General features: G+C 52.2%; 9 protein-coding genes and 1 non-coding gene across 10 annotated transcripts; 5 read left to right on the forward strand and 5 right to left on the reverse strand.

The window, feature by feature from the left end:
• Positions 1–1,183: 1,183 nt before the first annotated feature.
• Positions 1,184–2,377, forward strand: SCP_1001160 (hypothetical protein; the record flags this gene model as incomplete). The annotated part of the gene is made up of 5 exons (XM_027761986.1): positions 1,184–1,402; positions 1,452–1,592; positions 1,645–1,841; positions 1,892–2,095; positions 2,149–2,377. The coding sequence occupies 5 exons, from the start codon at positions 1,184–1,186 to the stop codon at positions 2,375–2,377; spliced, it is 990 nt and encodes a 329-aa protein (XP_027617787.1).
• A 261-nt stretch (positions 2,378–2,638) lies between these two features.
• SCP_1001170 (hypothetical protein) lies at positions 2,639–4,193 on the reverse strand (the record flags this gene model as incomplete). The annotated part of the gene is made up of 4 exons (XM_027761987.1): positions 2,639–3,115; positions 3,172–3,405; positions 3,459–3,754; positions 3,809–4,193. 4 exons carry the CDS (start codon positions 4,191–4,193, stop codon positions 2,639–2,641), a joined length of 1,392 nt encoding a protein of 463 aa, XP_027617788.1.
• Positions 4,194–5,272: 1,079 nt separating this feature from the next.
• SCP_1001180 (hypothetical protein) lies at positions 5,273–5,434 on the reverse strand (the record flags this gene model as incomplete). Its single annotated transcript, XM_027761988.1, has 1 exon — positions 5,273–5,434. The coding sequence occupies one exon, from the start codon at positions 5,432–5,434 to the stop codon at positions 5,273–5,275; it is 162 nt and encodes a 53-aa protein (XP_027617789.1).
• A 683-nt stretch (positions 5,435–6,117) lies between these two features.
• On the forward strand, positions 6,118–7,770 carry SCP_1001190 (Elongation factor 1-gamma 1; the record flags this gene model as incomplete). Its single annotated transcript, XM_027761989.1, has 6 exons — positions 6,118–6,171; positions 6,222–6,396; positions 6,554–6,711; positions 6,762–7,288; positions 7,347–7,701; positions 7,762–7,770. 6 exons carry the CDS (start codon positions 6,118–6,120, stop codon positions 7,768–7,770), a joined length of 1,278 nt encoding a protein of 425 aa, XP_027617790.1.
• Positions 7,771–8,097: 327 nt separating this feature from the next.
• SCP_t1001200 lies at positions 8,098–8,170 on the forward strand. Its single transcript has one exon. It is a non-coding gene; the product is annotated as a tRNA-Met (tRNA).
• Positions 8,171–8,304: 134 nt separating this feature from the next.
• On the reverse strand, positions 8,305–11,088 carry SCP_1001210 (Palmitoyltransferase AKR1; the record flags this gene model as incomplete). Its single annotated transcript, XM_027761990.1, has 11 exons — positions 8,305–8,314; positions 8,397–9,132; positions 9,190–9,276; positions 9,328–9,353; positions 9,409–9,473; positions 9,527–9,589; positions 9,646–9,779; positions 9,833–9,962; positions 10,023–10,151; positions 10,198–10,908; positions 10,966–11,088. 11 exons carry the CDS (start codon positions 11,086–11,088, stop codon positions 8,305–8,307), a joined length of 2,214 nt encoding a protein of 737 aa, XP_027617791.1.
• Positions 11,089–13,744: 2,656 nt separating this feature from the next.
• On the reverse strand, positions 13,745–15,506 carry SCP_1001220 (hypothetical protein; the record flags this gene model as incomplete). The annotated part of the gene is made up of 3 exons (XM_027761991.1): positions 13,745–14,256; positions 14,316–14,358; positions 14,445–15,506. 3 exons carry the CDS (start codon positions 15,504–15,506, stop codon positions 13,745–13,747), a joined length of 1,617 nt encoding a protein of 538 aa, XP_027617792.1.
• A 360-nt stretch (positions 15,507–15,866) lies between these two features.
• Positions 15,867–16,025, forward strand: SCP_1001230 (hypothetical protein; the record flags this gene model as incomplete). Its single annotated transcript, XM_027761992.1, has 1 exon — positions 15,867–16,025. The coding sequence occupies one exon, from the start codon at positions 15,867–15,869 to the stop codon at positions 16,023–16,025; it is 159 nt and encodes a 52-aa protein (XP_027617793.1).
• Positions 16,026–16,278: 253 nt separating this feature from the next.
• Positions 16,279–18,536, forward strand: SCP_1001240 (hypothetical protein; the record flags this gene model as incomplete). Its single annotated transcript, XM_027761993.1, has 5 exons — positions 16,279–16,573; positions 16,629–17,166; positions 17,215–17,354; positions 17,404–17,536; positions 17,591–18,536. 5 exons carry the CDS (start codon positions 16,279–16,281, stop codon positions 18,534–18,536), a joined length of 2,052 nt encoding a protein of 683 aa, XP_027617794.1.
• A 650-nt stretch (positions 18,537–19,186) lies between these two features.
• Positions 19,187–19,546, reverse strand: SCP_1001250 (hypothetical protein; the record flags this gene model as incomplete). Its single annotated transcript, XM_027761994.1, has 2 exons — positions 19,187–19,411; positions 19,538–19,546. The coding sequence occupies 2 exons, from the start codon at positions 19,544–19,546 to the stop codon at positions 19,187–19,189; spliced, it is 234 nt and encodes a 77-aa protein (XP_027617795.1).
• Positions 19,547–19,553: the final 7 nt, after the last annotated feature.

The following is a 19,553-nucleotide window of genomic DNA, read 5'->3' on the forward strand; positions in this document are numbered from 1 at the left end:
CTTTCGAGCTATGCTAAGAAGCACTTACAGCTACGAGTATATCGGAAGTAAATTCTGGGGATTGAAACATCAGCGTGAGTTCCATATTCTATCGCAGGTGCTCAGTGCTAATACACTTATGTTGATAGTTCCTGGCGGGGGGGTCGCATTGACAGTGAAAGTTGAAAACCCAAATATTGGCCATTCGGCCATGTCTTCGTTTTCCGACTTGAATGCGGAAGTCTGGATCTAGCAGAGAGAAGGTACACACCCCAGAGTTTGCACTCTCGAGCCCAAATTGCACACTCTGTTAGGGCTGGTGGTTTCCCAATCAGGAAACATATATTAGTCAGCACATAGGTATGTCGGAGAACATACTGGAATCTCCTAGAATTACTGTGTAGTATAAATATATGGCCCCAACCGCATGAGCCCCTCATGCGCTTGTGACCCATGGCCTAACAGCCGAGTGAGTAGTAGTGATCAACCTCACAATACACTCTGGCTTGTGCTGTCGGGTATAGCGTAATCGCTTGAATGTCCGCTCAAACGTCGCGTCGAAAGAAAATGCCTCGTTCCCGCTGTTCCGGAACATAGCCATTCTGTGTGCGAATTCGATGGTGTCCCTGGGAAGTGAGGCCGGGCATCACGGCCAGTCCAAGGTTCATGGTACCACTACTTAGAATAGTTGGGATAGTACTTGAAGACGAACACTCATGGAAAACATGGGGCCTCCGGTCCTTTCTGCAACGTCAAGTGGTCGATGTACGCATCATATTTCTGAGGCACAGATACCACTCTTCGTCGAGGCGACTCTACAGCGGCGGACATCCGCGAAGATCCCGCACAGATCAAGGTGCGCACATCATAGTATTAGCTGTACTTGTGCTAGCTGAAAACACTCGGAGACCAAAGCCTGCCAGCTGGCCCACATCGATGGTGCACATGTGCCAGAGATTAGTCTCCCAAAGTCAGACTACAAAATCAGTCCGATGAGAGGTTGGAAGGACGGACTGATATAGGTCTGCTTTCAAATGCGCCCCCTTACAGCTGAATTCAAAACGTTAGACGTTTTTCGACGAAACTCACCTCCCGATTGTTGTTTGTGGAGCAGCAGTTTAGTGCGGGACAAACAGACCTAGGCCAGATTTGGCAAGCTGTTCGCACCCCAATCAGCTGTTCTCCCTCGTTAGCACTGGCAGCCATGCCACCCTTTGGCAACCGTCGACATATTCCTCGAGCAGTGAAGGAAACCTTAGTGGTTCTCTCAGGTCACTTCAAAACATCTGTCATTGCGAGGACTCTCGACGTGAACCTGCGGACAGTGCAGCGCATCCTCCAGCTTGCGCACAGGAGCGGGTCAGTAGTTCGAACACCCTTGCGAAGTGGGCGCCCGCGCATCCTCAATGGGCTCGATGCTGCGGTGAGTGCTTACTGGGTATTCATTCCACATGTACTGACCTGCTCAAAAGTATCTCGAGAGCTGTATTGAACGAACGCCCGACCTGTACTTCGAAGAGTTGCAAGTTGAGCTCTACAGTGCTCGTGGCATCCTTGCAAGCTGCATGACAATTGCTCGCACTTTGCGGCATCGTGGATTCACACAGAAGAATGTAATGACCTTATGCTTCCATCTTGGCGGCATGAGCTCATCATGTTGGTCAGATCTCCGTGCCAGCCCTCGAGCGTAATGAGGATCACAGAGATGCATATCTCATCAACATAGGTGAGCATTACCGTGCCGATCAGCTTGTCTTCGTGGACAAGTCAGCATGCAATCGGTTTACGACGAGGCGCACCATGGCGTGGGCCAGGATTGGCCACCGTGCAAGGCGACATGATCGCTTCGTGCGCGGAAAGCGGTATGTGTCGTCATTTACTTTGGTTTCTTGTTATCTGACAGTGACAACAGATATTCAGTACTCCCTGCACTCTCGTTGGATGGTGTCCTGCATCTCGACGTGCAAGATCACACATACAAAGCGGAAGAGTTCAACAGCTTCATTGATGGGCTACTGGACAACATGAATCCCTTCCCGCAACCTAACTCAGTGATTGTGATGGACAATGCCAGTATACACAAGTCTCAGCATCTTGCGGACATGATTGAGGCACGGTAAGTGCACTCTTCCTATCAGGAAGCAGATATAACTCATCAATTGAATCAAGAGGCATGCGTCTCTTATATCTACCCCCATACTCACCCGACTTCAATCCAATCGAGGAGGCGTTCTCGGCTATGAAGGCATGGATTAGGTTGCACAGAGATTATGTGTGTGGTGAGCTCACCGGTGAAGTCACATGTGATCCATTTGAGATGTTGTGGCGGGCTGTGTTCAGTGCGATGACTCCGGAGAAAGCATTGGGGTGGTTTCGTGACTGCAAGTATGTTGCATAGACAGCTATCTTGTACGCTTGCAGCACATTGCTAAATATTATAATAACAATCACATTGTGTAGGACATAAGTGCTGTGTATGAATGTTTTGTATCCAGAACTTCAGCGACGGTATTAGCGTGACTATATGAAGATAAGGGGATCGTGATGAAACGCTCGCGAAGTGAGAAATCATGTTGAATGATGTGTAAGGTGACAAAATGGACGTGCTCGGAACCTCGGAACCTAGGTATCATAACGAAATGCAGCCACTGTAATGGGATTAGTTCTGCATGATGCTCTTCCCCTTTACCTGCTGGTGTATCAGGACAGCGGCGTGGTCCCTCAACGTGTCGATGACATCAGCGGGGAGACCAGCAGCGAGGAGAGAGCTGTCATCTGTGTCCTGGAAGTCTTTGATATCAATGACACCGGAATTGGTGAGTGCGGAGTGATACTGCAGAAGATCATAGTCGGGAAAGATTAAAAGCATGTCAGCAAGAAGGACAATAACAGAAGGATAACTAATAGTCTCGTCGTCACACTCCACTGTGAGGTCAATGCACTGGGATGAACTGGGTGTATTCACCCGCCGCTGTCCCATCTGGTCACCGAGAGGAGGGATGTTGTTCGTAACGACAACATTGACGTTCGGGGTTGATGCGGAAGCCACAGAGTTGCGGGAAAGACGGGGTTTCTTGCGGGTGTGATCAAAGAATACTGACTCTGGCGGGTTCTGCAGCGTGGCATCACCGAGAAGCTGTCGAAGAATAGCGATTAAATTCGGATTTTTGGGTTGACAAATGCAGTGCTTACCATCTGTTTGGCCCACAGTGTAATGGCAAAGATGTCGAGAAATTTGTGCTCGCTGTTGATCGGGCTAATGAAACACCATCGACCTGGATGAGCCGCACATGACAAGCGACCCTTCAACTGACGAAGCTCCTTGGTGAAGGACACTGTTGTCTGAAGCTCTGGGTTTATCGGGTTTTCGATATCATCAGCCTTTCGCTTGCGGGAGTTTCCCACTGCTGCCTCATGAGCAGGTTTCTGTTCAAAAATCGTCAGTGCAAAGTGACGCAATAACTGAAAAAGGCACCAACCAGGTTGTGAATCTCCAAAATGATCTGCCTTGAGCGTGCCCGCTGAATAAGACCTATGCCGCAAGCCATCGCACCCCGAAGTTGCTCCTCGTTGGCAAGTTGGTGCGGAGCCTCACACCGCTTGTCGGTATGGAACTTGTAGCCGAGTTCGGCATGTGTGGGGTCAAGGTCCATCCTTGCGCATACTCGTGAGAAAAAGTCGATGAAGGGGAGGTCTGTCGGCAATTTGAGCTCGATACGACTGACTGTCCCCCCAACAACACCGGTATTGAGTGGTATGGACACATCTATGTTCACTGTAATATAATGATTAGTAGAAGAAACACAGTGATAGCGTAGTTTGTACTCACATGAGATTTGACGAGTGACTGGTTGTGCAAGAACATGAGGAGGCAGTTCAGGAGGTGGCGGAGGATGCATGTACATCTGAGGGGCGAGCTGATACATTGGTGGAGGAGCGAAATGCATAGCGCCAGGTGCAGCATACGGTGGAGGATTGTAGTGCGGCGGCAGATAGGGAGGTGGCGGATAGGGTGGTGGGGCAAAATATGGCGGCATCTGTTGCGCAGGAGACTCTGGAATGACGTAGTGTCGCCCAAGATCTTGTTGATTCGCATCGAAAGCACGTATGTCTGAAGGAGCAGGAACTCCGGGCATGCCGAGCCACCAACCTGCACGAGGAAAGCGTCGTCGCAACTCAGCCTGTTCAGCTGCATTGAGAGGCGGGTCCGCCATGGTACGAGCAGACAGGGATATCCCTTCATAGCTCATCTCTATATATACTCATACCATCGTCATGTTCTGGTCAGAACAAGCCTAAAGGTAGGCAGCACGTCATCGTTGAAGACAGCGGAAAGATACCTTTTGAGCTGATTGTAAAGCAGTGTCCATCGCAGCATATTTTGTCTGCTGTTACCATTCTCACACCGGGTTGATGAGACTTCAGTGAAACCCCAGTCGCAGGTTCTAGCACAACACAATCAGGGGAGAAACACTCTCCAGAGCTGCTAGTAAGGCAAGTCTTACGAGGAGAAACATGAGCTCAAGGTGACCAGTGTCGGGATCCGGCAGCCTACAATTGTATGGTAGGTGCTGAATGAATAACGAAGACTGTATCGACTTTATGTGAGCCTCTACAGGGGAACTGAGAGTGTAAGTAGCCGCCGGATTGCCGCAGCATCGATATAGATCTCTGACAAGCGCTTGACTTCCACATTTGTGTTAGGCTTGTTGCCTCACACTAAACCGCTGCTCCACAAACAACAATCGGGAGGTGAGTTTCATCGAAAAACGTCTAACGTTTTGAATTCAGCTGTAACCGTAGTACAGGATTTCACTCGTGAACGCGGATGCCGAAGAGATGCCGTTGATCCGGCCGTGATGCCGGCCTCGTCCTGACCGAAGCAGTGGGTCGTCGCGTCGCGTCAGGACGTGCTCACCTCCCCCAAGGCAGAGATGTTTACAATGTTTACAATACGATATCCGCCTTCGCCCCAGTGGGCTTAGGACATGTCTACGACAGGCCTCGACGAACCAAGTATGTATGGAGCAGCGAATCTACAATGGCATGAGCGGGACATTGGCCGGACTAGCACTCCGCTACCTGGAGTACAGGATCACCGGTGATAAGACCATGTAGGTGGATGGGGGTTACGCCGGAAGAAAGGACTCCTTGAAAGGAGGGGAAAGCATCAACCAAGGACCCTCTGTACCAACCCCTTACATAATCCAACCCGGTTGCCCAGCGGGAACGTGAGCGAGCATGAAGTCCGCTGTGAACGGCAGTCGTCCATCCTAGGACAAATGATGATGGTTCATGAATGCGACAGACCGAGTGGTAGAGGAAGTGATGATGAGCTGGTTGGCGTGCTGCGGGGATGGATGTGCGATTGGACTGGTGGATGATGGTGAGGGTGTGTCTGGCTGCGTTTGCCCAACGTCGGGAACGCCAACTCCGTACGCTGGATGCCCATCATGGGGCGGGTATAGAGGGTTGGATGAGCTATCGGCGACGATAAAATCCCAAATTCATCGAGGCCGGGATGACAACATGGTGGTTGTTGTTGTTGTTGTTGTTGTTGTTGTTGTTGTTGTATGTTCCCATTCCTGTCTTCCCAGAGCCTGTTGTCACAGCGAGAACATCGATGCCTTATAATGCCTTGCAGACACCTTCCAGTTGATAGTCGTGTGGATCATTAGGTAGAGATCTCGCAAGTATTTGCCGGCAGAGTGTGAGTCCCTCAGGTGAACTGAATTGAAATAAGCCTGGCCCAATGAATGTAGAAGTCATTCTGACATTATGAGGATGGTAGAATGTATAATTATTGGAAAATTCATGCGACGCAGAGGGTGTTGTCTTGCAGAGGCCGACGTGTCGCGTTACACCAGATCTACTCGACGCGTTTCGGAGATCAAGTTGCTTATGTAACTCCGAAATCGTGTACTACGGTGAAGCACCCTGATTTGAAAGCAGACTAGCCAGAGATGAAGTCAATGAAGTCGATGATGACAGTCACTCTGTCCAGGGAATCGATGGCGGGAAACCCTAACCCTCGACACGTGCCAGTGATTGATCGTTGACTCGATTTTTTTTGTTATCACCCATCGCTGGAAGCCCCTTATACGCTCTACTCTCTTTCCTCATCCCATCTATCGCAATATGTCCTCCGTTGGCACTCTCTGGACTATTCCTCAACAGCCTAACGGCAAGCGTGTACGTACTCACCCATTTGTTGCGGTCGAGTCTGACCAAAATTCCTGCAGATTCGTGCGGTGGCTGCGTTTGCCGGACTCTCCCTCGAACTGCCTGCCCACTACACGCACTTCGAGGATAACAAAAAGCCCGAATTCCTCTCCAAGTTCCCTCTCGGCAAAATACCCGCCCTTGAGGCCGCCGATGGCTTCAAGCTCACTGAAACCTCTGCCATCGCCCGCTATGGTAAGTGTCCCTCCTTCAGAAAACAGCCAAAGGACGAGAATATATCATTCAGTTATCCCTGTCTTAATCAAAATGTCGAGGTTTTTATTATTATCTGATTTTCCACTCGTTTTGTGTTCATTTTCCCGCAGACTGACCCGCTTTCTCTTTGTTTCAGTTGCCGGACTGGCACCAAACTCTACCCTCCTCGGGTCTGACCTCAAGGAGGCTGCTTTGATTGATCAGTGGGTCTCACTCACCGATTCCGAGATTGCTGCGCCTGGCAACATCATCAACCGCCTCGTCAACGGCAGAATCGTCCCGTACAACAAGCCCGTAAGTGCAGCTCGTCTCGCACGTTATTGCGTATCCTCGATGCTTTGCAGATCCACACTGCCATGCTTGAGCATCAGTTGCGCGCCCTCAAAGTCGTCGAGCAGCATCTAGCGACGCACACTTTTCTCGTTACTGAGCGCATCACGCTCGCCGATATCACCCTTGCATCCGTGATCCAGCGCTGTGTCGAACTCACGTTTGACGCTGCTGTGCGCGCAGAACATCCCAGCGTTATCCGCCACCTCGAGACCATCGTCAACCAGCCAAAGCTGAAGGAGATCTTCGGGGAGACTACGTACGTCGAGAAGGCGGTGCAGTACACTCCGCCTGCGAAAGAGAAGAAGGAGCCGAAACCTGCCGCCGCTCCTGCACCGAAAGCTCCAAAGGCAGAGAAGAAGCCAAAAAAGGAGGAAGAGGATGACGAGGACGACGACCTCGTGCCGAAGGAAGAGCCCAAGCCGAAGAACCCCCTCGACTTCCTCCCCAAATCGACGTTCAACCTCGAGGACTGGAAACGCGCGTACTCCAACAAGGACACGCGCGGAGCGGGCGGCTCATTGGAGTGGTTCTACGAGAAGTGAGTATCCGTTCCGATGTGCGATGTTGTGGTGTTTGCTGACTTGCTGCTGATGCAGCTTCGACCCCGCGGGATTCTCGATCTGGCGGGTGGACTTCAAGTACAATAACGAACTGACGCAGACGTTCATGTCGTCGAACCTGATTGGCGGTTTCTTCAACCGGCTAGAGGCATCGCGCAAGTACCTCTTCGGCTCGATGGGCGTGCTAGGGCACACGAACGACTCTATCATCACCGGCGTGGTGATCTTACGCGGGCCGGATGTCAAGCCTGTGGTCGAGGTCGCCCCCGATTGGGAATCGTATGTATACGAGCCCATCGACCTGAAGGACGAGAAGCAGAAGGCGTTCTTCGAGAGTGCGCTCGCGTGGGATCTGGAGGTCGACGGGAAGAAGTGGGTTGACGGCAAGAACGTGAGTGCTCTCTTATGAACGCAGTTGGATCTCGCATGCTGATATGTTTACACCTTGCAGTTCAAGTAAATCTGGAGCCTCTGTGTGGCCTTGTCCATTCCTCAGTGTAGAGTATCCATTTAGTACCGTTGTCCATCTTGTTACACGTTATCTCGCGCAGTGTGTGTGATGTTGCAGTAATACCAAAATAAAATAAAAAGACCAAGGATACGTCCCCTCAAGAGACAACGCTTGCGGTAAGGAAAGAGTGTATTACTCGTACCCCGGCTAGAGTATGGATGCTGAGTCGATTACTTTTGACAGTGTACCAACTTATTCTCTTTCGCGGGGTAATTCTGCAGTTCTGGAAAATGGTGAAAGGCACACATATTGGTATGAAGATGGCTGTGTTACGTGAGCAACATGGCGCAGCTGGAAGCGCGCGGGGCTCATAACCCCGAGGTCACTCGATCGAAACGAGTTGTTGCTATAACGTTCCTCTGCTAGAGAATTTTGTTTTTCCTGTTCAGTCTCATAGCTAGTCTGATCATGTGCACGTAACAGGCAGAGCATCGACATAGCTGTACTGTACGATAGGCACGATCAGGACGCGGGGTCATCATTTCATGAAGAACTAGTATGATACATGATTCGTCGTGCAGCAATCTGTCAGTGACATGTGGAAATACACAGCGCGCAATCCAAGAGGTACTCACTACACTTGGCTAAGTGGTTCGTAACCAGCACGACTGCCTCCGCCGCCTCTGCCTAGGCTGAAACCCATCAGCAGTGTCTTCCTCAGAGATTTTCGGCCGCCCTCTCCCGGGTGCAGGTCGTCGCCCTCTTCCCGCTGCCGCCGCCGCTTCGCCTCCGCGAACCCTTCCGGCGGTACGTCGTACACCCGTTCGTAGTCCACGCCGAGCTCGCGGCCCGACGTCCAAAAGTCCTTGCAATTCCCGATGATGCCAAGGTCGAACGGGTTGGGCGCCTTCGCCGCACGTGCGAGGCCGTCCGCAGCTTTGCCCTTAGTGAAGCGGTCGAAGCCAAGGATGTTCATGAGAAACCCGCTCCCGCAGCCCGCGCAGATGCCGTGGCTGTGCGCGTGGTGTGCGCCGCCCGCGGCGCCCTCGCCGACGCTCTCGCTGTCCGAGGCGCCCTGCGCGTGTCGGTGGTGCTGGTGACCCATCTGCGAGCTGAGGCTCGCGCCGCCCCGACCGCCCATGAAGCCGTACCTCCCGAGGTTTGATACCTCGAAGGTCGTCATCTGCCGTGCCACCTGCCAGAATTGACTCACGAGCAGCACCAATGTCCAGGATAGCTGCAGAGTTGCCCAGCAGGCGACGGAGAAGAGGAATGCGTCGAACGCTGTAACTGCACAGAGTGTGGCGGGAAGCATGCAGACGGGAGATACTGTGCTGGGATCGACCGGCGTAGGTACCGTGGAAGAAAAGTCTAAGGAAGATGTTAGTAGTATATCAAGGGAGATCTAACAAGTGTGCAGATGCATACAAGCAGCAGTCAGGTAGTCGAAAAGAACGATACCGATGACGAGGTCGGTCACGAAGAGAAGGAATTGCCGGTGATTATTCACTCCAACTGTGAGCATGAATTAAAAGCGGGGGCAGTGTGGAAGTATCGTGGACGTACTGCAATTCCACACCCATGGGCAATGACTATGTCAAGAGTTACAACAACTATGGGCAACGACGAGTGTAAGATGGCGCTTACTGGTCGTGTCGAGCGACACAGCGATCGCAAGTGCGACAATGCTTTGACCGAAGGGGTTTCCGGGCCTAAAAAATCAAGTAAGTAATAAGCAACGATGCAAGCCAAAAAGTGGCGATACCATGCATTGAATGCAGAACGTTTGACCGTTGAGTCGGCCTTCGGATGCCAGGTCCTCGATGATCTATCAAGCAAATGTCAGGCTTTTGACCTATCAGTTCACCACACCCAACAGCTCACAGCCTTCAGCTCAGCATCATTTGCTGGTTTCGGACACATGCCCGGGTCCAAGCTGATAGATCTGAAGAAATTGTAGCCACACAATCCGAGGGAGATTGCGAACAAGAGGTGAGTAAAGGCATGTGATTGCGTCTCTGGGACAGGATATGGTGAGCTCCAATGTGTAACATGCAAAAATACTTCCTACGGTTTACTAGCCGAGTAACCCAGCAGTAAGCAACCCATACCACGGAGCCGGTGATGATGCCTGCGAAGTATGGACTTTGTGTCACACTGTCTGTGTAATTAGACTTGTCTAGCAAAACACGGGTGACTATCTAGAGTTGACGTGAGCGACAATAAGGAACAAAGACGAGGAGGCAGCACGGAGTACTAACATGGTGCATTCCGAAGAATAGCGCAAATGCAAGAATAATGCCCGTGTACCACGGTAGAATCGTCAATGTCATGAACATCAGGAAGAGGAACAACGTTGGAAGTATGAAAATCGCGATTTTAGTGTTACGCTGATGAAATGGTCAGGATAGTCCAGTGATCAGATGAAGAGCTCACCTCGCTGAGAGGTTTCGTCTTCTTGGCGCCGTCTTCATTCATACCCCCTTCTTCCAACGCGCGCTTCCATGCTCCGAGGCTCTTAAGCTCTACTGCCATGTCCCGAGCAGTTCTACCTTCTCCGTCCTTAGCAGCCATGTCTGCGCCACTCTCTACTAGCCGACGAATACAAACCCGGTTGCCTCTGACTACAGCCCAATGAAGGGGAGTGAGACCGGCATCGTCTTTGGTATTTGGATTCGCGCCATGCTTTAGCAGAAGGTCTACTGAGAGTGCGTCTCCTTGGTAAGCAGCCCACATCAGCGACGTATGCCCTTGCGAGTCCTTGCAGTCTACATTGATTGGCTGGTGTAAGAGGTATAACAATGGCATGACAGAAGATGAATGGGTGACGAGATGAAGCGTGTTGTAGCCCTGAGCATCTGTAATGTTCGGATCTGCATTATGGGCAATGAGGAGTTGGATGACATAAAGGTACCCATTGCGAGCAGCCCATTGCATCGGCGTCGCAACGAGGTCGCCACCGAGTGCATCGACTTCCGCACCCTGTTCGAGCAGATAACGGCATGCTGCGACCTGCGCGTTAATGGCCGCCCAGTGCAGCGGGGATATGTTCTGCTCGTCGCGGTCAGCCGCCGTCGCCTTGCCTGACTCGATGAGTTCTCGTATGGTATGCACATCTCCTCGCTGGGCAGCAAGGAAGATGTTCGCCTGCAAAACATGAGCACTTCCTGGCCCCACGGAGAACTTGGAAGGATGTATGCGCACCTCGGACTCCGCCGTCTGTGCTTCTTGCTGTTCCTGCGAGAACGATGCAGCCGCCGATGCAGAAGTCACAGCCATCGCAGACGGGTCAGCCTTTGGGCTGACAATCGACGTTGGTTTATCCATGAGGTGGACAGCAAGTATTTCGACCCGTGGATGGGTGCACCGCACGCAGCAGCGGGTGGCAGTGACGCTGCCGACATCGGTTCGAAGCTCGGCTTGGTTCGAGCTCTGGATTCTGAGTTGAACCGAACGGGCACGGGCCTGCCGGGCCGCCTCCCTTCAGCAATCCCCGTCAAGCTTGACTTGTTTACAATGTTTACAATACGATATCCGCCTTCGCCCCAGTGGGCTTAGGACATGTCTAAACTTGTTTGTTGTACGCTGGCTCTACATCTCATCTGGGGGTCGACTTGGCAGAATTCTGCAGAATCTGGGCAACAACGACTTTGGCCTAGCACTATGTAAGTCCATCACGTTGTGTTACTGAATTGGCCACAGAAGACCATGATCCATGATTCTACTGGATCTCTGTTCACTCGAGTTTGTGCTGAAGGTGTTCGCAGAGGTTGCAGCTATCTCCAAGCCGGCAGATTATCATGGAAAACAGAACATGTGTGACCAGATGCTTCAGACCAGTTATCCAACACCTGCCGTTGTCGTGACTTTCTGATCCGTTGACCACCAGTGCAAGAAAGTGCTGGACAATGGCTGTAGAGGTGTTCGCACTTTCTGAGTGGTCTATGGAAGCTCTGTGGGATTTCTAAGTCACTGGGTTCAGTTTCATCTGCCAACTTGAACATAGTGAGTCTCCTGTGGATGCAAGTAGTAGGGGTTATACCTGAGACTCTCAGCTTCATTGGCAGTATTTCTACTTGATGACATGATGAGAGAACAGAATTGTTATTCAGATAACTGGGTGATTTTAGAAATGAGAACTAAAGAGAGGGGGCAAAGTGGAGGTGAAGAGGTCGCAGAAGAAGACGCTGTGGAACGGCTCGCCAATGCTCAGGCTTTGACATCATCAGCTATGTGTATGAAAGGATGAGGCAGAAGAAAGAGATGAACCTTTACAGCCGCCCAACAATCAAAGCATCTGTCTGCACCAAGGGGCACGCGACTCTAAAAGTTTCAACATCAGCTACCCAAAAGTTCAGCCTGGACCCTGGAACCAGTTTCGAATACTCGAATACTCAATACAGGAGTGAGCTCCTGCCCAAAGTCAGACTTCATAACATCCTACTGTTGTGTATGCTCATCCACTTGACCAATGTCTAATACTGGTCTCAACTTGAGATAAACTGTTTAAGCAAAACAATTGGGACTCTTGATAAGGTTTGCACAATGCCTCTGCAGGGCCATGCTGAGGCTCAACTTGACAGACAGACTCATGCAGTAAGAAAAAATATTAGTTGTGTGTGTGAAATAGTACATCATACCAATCTACCCTCATATGAAAATATATCTACCAAAGGAAGACAGCCTTGAGTGGAAGGAACAGTATCGAGAGGCAGGGAAGTGTACAAGCGCTCGATTCATCTCTGAGCTCGGGCAGGCCTTGGCCTGTGAAGAGCGCCCATCCATCACATGATCTTGCCATTTCTGTCTGCAGAGGAGTATTCGAAGACAAGGATCTAGGGACTAGCATGGATCATCCGGATGTCTATCCGGATGAATATCCACGGATATTTTTAAACCCCGCCATCTGCGGATATTGTCTGTACGAATGCAGATGCATCCACGGTTTGGGTAACATGACACAAGTACACTGTCTAGTATACAGAGCAGTATAGACATTTTTGAACTAGTTTGATAACATTTCACCGGCATCACTTCTCATCTTTGCCTTCAGTATCCATGTAAGCTCTGAGAATTCAGGCATCAGCGGAGTGTCACAAAGAGCCCACTGCCATTGAATATTGATGCCTTGAATGTCTGCAAAGACATGTTGTGCTGCATGAAAATTTCAGGTGGGAAATGTCTTAGTAGTGGCAATGACAATGGTATTGTTCATTATTAGAGGACTATACAATCAAGACTTAGCACATAGCATATCGAGAGGGTATAAACGAGTGCTACAATGAGAGGAGACAGAGTCGGCAGAAAGTATAGCGAAAACCGTGGATAAAACCGTCTATCTGCCCTATCTATGAGAAAGTATCCGCATCCGTATCCACATCCGCGCAACTGCTATCCGTGGATCATTCATCCGGTTGACCGGTATCCATGCTAGTCCCTACAAGGATCAGCTTCTACACTTCCTCTGAAACAATTTTTTCACACAAAAAATAGAGGGATGCTCTTGTGATGCATAAAGAAACTACACTGCTGACTCAAACTATGGAAAATTGAGGTGTGCTAAAAAGTTCAGTGGAAAGTTCAGAGTAGGACCCTGAACCGCTAAAAAGTATTGAATACGCATCAGCAAAACCCAACTTTTACTTAAAAGGGTACTTAAATGACTTAAATGGACTTATGATCCTTATTTAAGGGTATAAGGTCAAAAAGGGGCCTAATGCATATTACATGAGTGTCTGAAATCAGACTTATGGACACTTATTTGAAGACTTATTGCCTTAAATAAGGGTTGTAAGACCGAAAAGTCAAAATAGCTCTGTAAGAAAAAGTTGGGTTTTGCTGATGCGGGGGAGTTGATGTCGATGATCAAAGTTCCGTGTGCCCCTTGGTCTGCACCAAAAACCCACCAATAGATAATCGAGCGCCGAGACAGCAGAACGAGTCATAGAAGAAGAAGAAGCATGGAGATGGAGAGTAGAAAGCCTCAAGTTGACCAGTTGGTGCAGTAGAAGTCAGCGTGCTTGAACTTCTTCCTGATCTGATCCAGGAAGTACCAGCCAGGGGTGCAATAAGTAACATGGTTGCTGGTCGAGCCGCCTTTGTTATTTCCAGAGTGGAGTTGGCCAACGATGCGAGCTTTGCCGTTCGTCGTGTGCCAGACGAGGGAGCCCGAGTCTCCCTTGGCGGAGAAGGCTTCGGCACTCTTGACGCCCGAGTTGTAGATGCCGAGCTCGATGGACTCGATGCCGACTTCGTTGAGAGTGAATGACACCAGGCCGGCGTAGCGTCCGACGGTGAGGTCGGTAGTGTTGCCGTCTTTACCAACGATAAGGAAGCGCTGGCCTTCGCTGTCGAACTCTGCGGGGTTGGCGAGGTCCTCTTTTGTGGCGCAACCCTCGATCCTGAGCTTTCTCTCCTCAGGAAACTTGAACGTGGTCGCACCACCACCCAGGGGATAGAACATTGCCGAAAGTTCTTGAGGAGAATACTTAAACCCTGAATAAGGTTGTTTTTGTTAGACGAGGTAAATATGAGAAAGATGAGTCGAAACGCACCGAGATCAACGACGTTGCCCTCGAACTCATCCTTGACCTTCGCCTCAGCAGCCAAGAACGCAGCCCAGTCCGAGGTATACAGTGTGCCGCCTTCGATGTCGACCGTGATGGCTGCAGCATATTTTGAACGTAGCCAATGTTGCGGTAGAGATTAATGTCAGACCAGTATTTCGTGACTTCGTCGTAGAAGGCCTCGAGATCGGCGATAGCCTCGTTCTCGTCTTCCAAGTTGCGTCGATTCGCGCGGATCTCTTTCGCGTTCTCCGCGTCCTGCCTCTCCTTCGCCTGCAGGGTGACGATCTCTCGGGCCCAAAGGTCGGCGAGAATGCCGCGGTCACCGATGACCTTCTTGATCTCGTCGAGGCCCCGCTGGAATCGATGCATTCCGCAAACTCGAACGTGGTCCTTGGGTGCGCCGCCTCTGTGCTCGTACTCGACGGTGGTGTCCTTACGAAGGACGTGGCAATTGCCGACTCCGTAAACCTTGTCGCTAGAGTTGCCATCCTTGTCTTTGTTTTCGTGGAACCAGAGGGTGAGAGCGCCCTGGGCATCCTCCACCTCCATCCCTTCGGTCGCAAGGGCGGTCGCAAGGGGAACGCCGAGAAGAGCAGTGAGGAAGCGACGGACATAGTGGGTGGCATTGTTGCTGCCGACATGGCGCATAAGGGGTGGACCTGCCAGCCGCTGCAGGACGGCCTCGCGCCATTCCACAACAGCATCCTCGACTCCATTCTTCAGGAGAAGCGTAAGGATCTCTTGGGAGACCTCGTGGGCGATATAGGAGGAGGTAGAACCGGGAATGACACCGACCCATATGACGACGGGACCGAGACTCCCCTTCTCCTCCTCTCCCAACGGTCCGTGGGTGAAGAAGCGGGCAGGGTCGACGGACGACCAGTTAATCTTCCGAGCCTTGATCAGGTCACAAATCTTGGGACCGACAGTGTCCCAGACACCATTGAGCGGGGTGTCAAAGACTCCACGGAGCGACTTGACAGGGATATGGGCGTGTCTGCCGACGGGCTTGGGGAAGGGTGTAGTGAGGAAATCCGAACGGTAAACGAGTTCCGGGTGGTCGCCGTCCCCGGTGATGCCGTTATAGTAGGAAGTCCTCTCGTACTCGTCAGGGGTGTACTGGGAGACAACGGTGGCATCGCTGGCGAGGGTGAGGGCGGAGAGATGGGAAGACATAATATATTCCGGAACACACGCTGCCGAGTCCGTGATTTTCAACAATGATGATGAGATTCCCCGAGCTGTAACCACGCGGTAGATGGGTGCACGCAGCAGCGGGTGGCAGTGACGCTGCCGACATCGGTTCGAAGCTCGGCTTGGTTCGACCGAGCTCTGGAGTTGAACCGAACGGGCACAGGCCTGCCGCCTTGTTTCTCCCTTCAGCACCGTCAAGCTTGACTTGTTTGTTGTACGCTGGCTCTACATCTCATCTGGGGGTCGACTTGGCAGAATTCTGCAGAATCTGGGCAACAACGACTTTGGCCTAGCACTGTGTAAGTCCATCACGTTGTGTTACTGAATTGGCCACAGAAGACCATGATTCTACTGGACCTCTGTTCACTCGAGTTTGTGCTGAAGGTGTTCGCAGAGGTTGCAGCTATCTCCAAGCCGGCAGATTATCATGGAAAACAGAGCATGCGCGACCAGATGCTTCAGACCAGTCATCCAACACCCGCCGTTGTCGTGGCTTTCTGATCCGTTGACCACCAGTGCAGGAAAGCACTGGACAATGGCTGTAGAGGTGTTCGCGCTTTCTGAGTGGTCTATGGAAGCTCTGTGGAATTTTTAAGTCACTGGGTTCAGTTTCGTCTGCCGACTTGGACATAGTGAGTCTCCCGTGGTGCAAGTAGTAGGGGTTATACCTGAGGCTCTGAGCTTCATTGGCGGTATTTCTACTTGATGACATGATGAGAGAACAGAATTGTTATTCAGATAACTGGGTGATTTTATGTCAGAGCAGACTCACACGACGCGACTTTCGCATCTATCACTGCTTGCTCTTGATCATCTATCATCTCGTCTCTATGGGTCTGAGAAGTTATCTGTGATCTTTGTCTTTCTCCTTGGCTATATCAGTCGACAACTCGGGGCTCTGTCTGCACACTGGGCGTCCCAACAACCTTATTCTCGTCCTCGTCTCCATTGTTCCTACAAAGATGAATACCTAAATCATACCTGCAGTGCTTCACCCATCCTCCGGGTTTGGGCCACCACGAGTAACACCTGCGTCGCAGCTTCAGTGAGTGAGTAGCCGGTCTCACCTTCGCAGTTTTACTACTGAATAACTCTCATGCCCAGGATCTTCCGACGCAATGGCGACTCATGTCGAACTAGGGAGTCTTGGAGAGTCACTCACTGAAGAGTTGTTCCCGAACGCTGTGTTTGGTAGTGCACCGCGCAGGCACAAAAACAGCAACCCCAAGCCGAAGGTGGACACGAGCGTGCCCACGCTGACTCGCAGGATTACTATGCAAACCACACCGCCCAAAGTCCCGTCGCGGAGTCTCACGCGACCCTCGTCTGCTGCGAAGCGCCCGGACAGTCCTGACTTGGGGACGATACTGGCGAACACACCCCGCCCCCGGCGTAAATCATCGGCCTCGTTCTCGCCTGCTAGTGGCGGCCTGCACTTGCGCTCCCGCTCAACCACGAACGGGCTTTCAAGACGAAGTAGCATAGCTGAGCAAAGCCCCGACAACGTCTCTGTGTCTGATTACGGTGCCCTGCTAGAGGAGGCGGAGGGGGTGGATACAGACGAGGAGAATCGGCTGGGTAAGGTGGTGGAAGATGGTGGAAGCGAGTCCGATTCTAGCATCGACTTACACACTCCTTTACCGTACGATTCTCATTTACTTGCGCAGACCGTTGCTGACATGTTTCGTAGGCACCTTATGTTTCGTGATGGTCTCTTGTCTCCGCGCTCCAGGCTCTTTCCTCAAGGATCTTCGCCTTTCGCCCTCGAGGATGGGGACGAAGATCCTGATTTTGATCGGGCACGCAGTGTGCTAAGCGTGGTTTCCACAGGTATGTGTTCCAGCATGTTGTGCAAATATGTGCTGAAGATCACATGTAGCTGGCTCTCTGAAGACTAAATTAGGCTTTCTACGGGACCCTCGTGATACGAACCGACGACGTAATCGTCACCGAGACGGACGTTTACTACGCGCAGGCATGGGTCTGACAACTGGTCTTGGTTGGAGCGACAGGTGGGTACAGCTTCACAGCTCAACGAGTGGAGTAGACACTAACATGGATAACAGTGAGGATGAAGACGCACCCTCGACACTTACCCGACGTCTCATCCAGACGTCCATCGCACCCAAGCCTTCCCCAAGCCTCTCCTCACCCACATCATCGCGCCGCTCTTCACAGGTGACAAGAGAGTCCACCGTCTCGCCTCTCCTATCGCGTTCCCCTCCCCTTCAGCCGTCGTTCCTGCGGAAGAACCTGCTCGTGCGGTCCGCATCGACGTCCTTTTCCTGGGTACGCCCAGAGCCAGACCCCAGCCCCCCGAGCTCAGAGCCGAAGACGACGCGCAACAGGACGCAGTCGTCCGCATCCGTCAGCACCGTGTCCACTGTGTCGCAGTACTCACAAACGTCCTCCACCGCATCGGCGTCCACCTCGTCGACACCGTCCGTCCGCCGCCCCATGAAGCTCCCAAAGTCGACCGAGTTGCAATTCGACGTCGCTCGGAAGAGGACAGAATCGTCTGCGTCAACTAGCTCTCTGCCTCACACCTCTTCTGCTTCGGCAGGATCGCCGTCGAGCTCGACCATAGCCAGTGGTGTGCCCCGAGCACTACGGCTGCCGCAGTCGACTAGCATGTCCAATATCAAGTCGCGGTCTAACCGCTCCACGTCAGTGTCGAGTACATTGGTTCGCCAGCGCACACGGACGCTCTCGACTTCCCAGGCAGCCTCGTCCGTCCCGCGTCCGCTCAAAACCGCACTGCGTGCGCCCGCTCCGGCTCCCGCCCCCTTGCACGTTTCGGATATAACCGACCGATCTGCGTCGGTATCGCCGCCGCCGCCATCCCCTTCCTCTCCGCGGGCTCGTCCGCTGGTGGCGGGCCCTAGACCGAGACCGCGCACAGGCACGGGAATGGCGTACCGCACGGGCTCGTATCCGAGCCTGCAGGGAACGGCGATGCGCATGCGGACCATGTCTATGGCGTCATCGAACGATGCGAGAGTGATGATCTGACCCAGTTCGTGTTCTGGGTGGCCGTATGGTTTCCGGGATATACAGCAATTTGAGGTTTCATCGTATGTATATATGCTATTACAGTCTCAGTCGCTCGTGCATTATCTCTGCTGTCGTTTGGTTCTGCATGTATTTATTCCAGTCCGTTGTCGATATCGTATGAATGCCAGCTTTCTTTTCCTGGTGATTTCCACAACTTTAACGTCTCTTCTCATGGACAAATTTCGTTCTGATTTGGCGAACGCCCTTCACATTCAGGCTGAGACAACGGTATACGTATGAAGTGATGTAGAATCTCTCATCACGACATGGGCAACTCGTACGGATACAACTCCCGAGATATACGCAAAGTCTACTTAATGGCAAAGTGGCTCTCGCTGCAGAAACATATCACGAAAGCACAGGGGGCCCAGATCCCCTCCAGCAAATAATTATATTTTTCCTTGCGCATCACATTCCTGTGCGGTAGCGGGTCCGCCCCACCCCATCCTCCGCGCACGAATCACATATGACGAGCGATTGCTCGTCCTCGCGTATATAACAGCGTTCTCGTGGTTGAGTTCGGCACCGCGCCATGGAGCGCCTCCGCGGCTACCGCGTGCGCGGCGTCGTGGAGGGACGCGGAGTAGACGCGTCGGGGATGAGGGCCATCACGACCACGTAGGCGCATCGGGGCCTTCCGTCCCCGCGTAGAACAGCTCCGGGTTGAGCCTGAGCTCGAGCGCCACGAGTAGGCGGTGTGCGTTCGCGTTGTAATGCCGGACGGAATTGACCGCGGTGAACAGTCGGTCCTCCAGCGCGCCCGGGAAGAGAGGGGGCCGCAGCAGCTGCCGCTGCCCCGCATCTGGGCTGTATAATGGAAGGCTGTCGCGGCTCTGTCGGTACGAACAAACGCATGGGAATTTGTACTCGTGGGGGAGAACGTGGGTGAGAGAGAGTTGTGAGGTGCATCTTGCGCACGTGCGAGCTTGAGGACTGTGGGTGATCACACCCAGCTATACTGGGTCCATGAACGGT

This window comes from Sparassis crispa, assembly GCF_003851025.1.
Source record: "Sparassis crispa DNA, contig_000009F, whole genome shotgun sequence".
NCBI lineage: Eukaryota > Fungi > Basidiomycota > Agaricomycetes > Polyporales > Sparassidaceae > Sparassis > Sparassis crispa.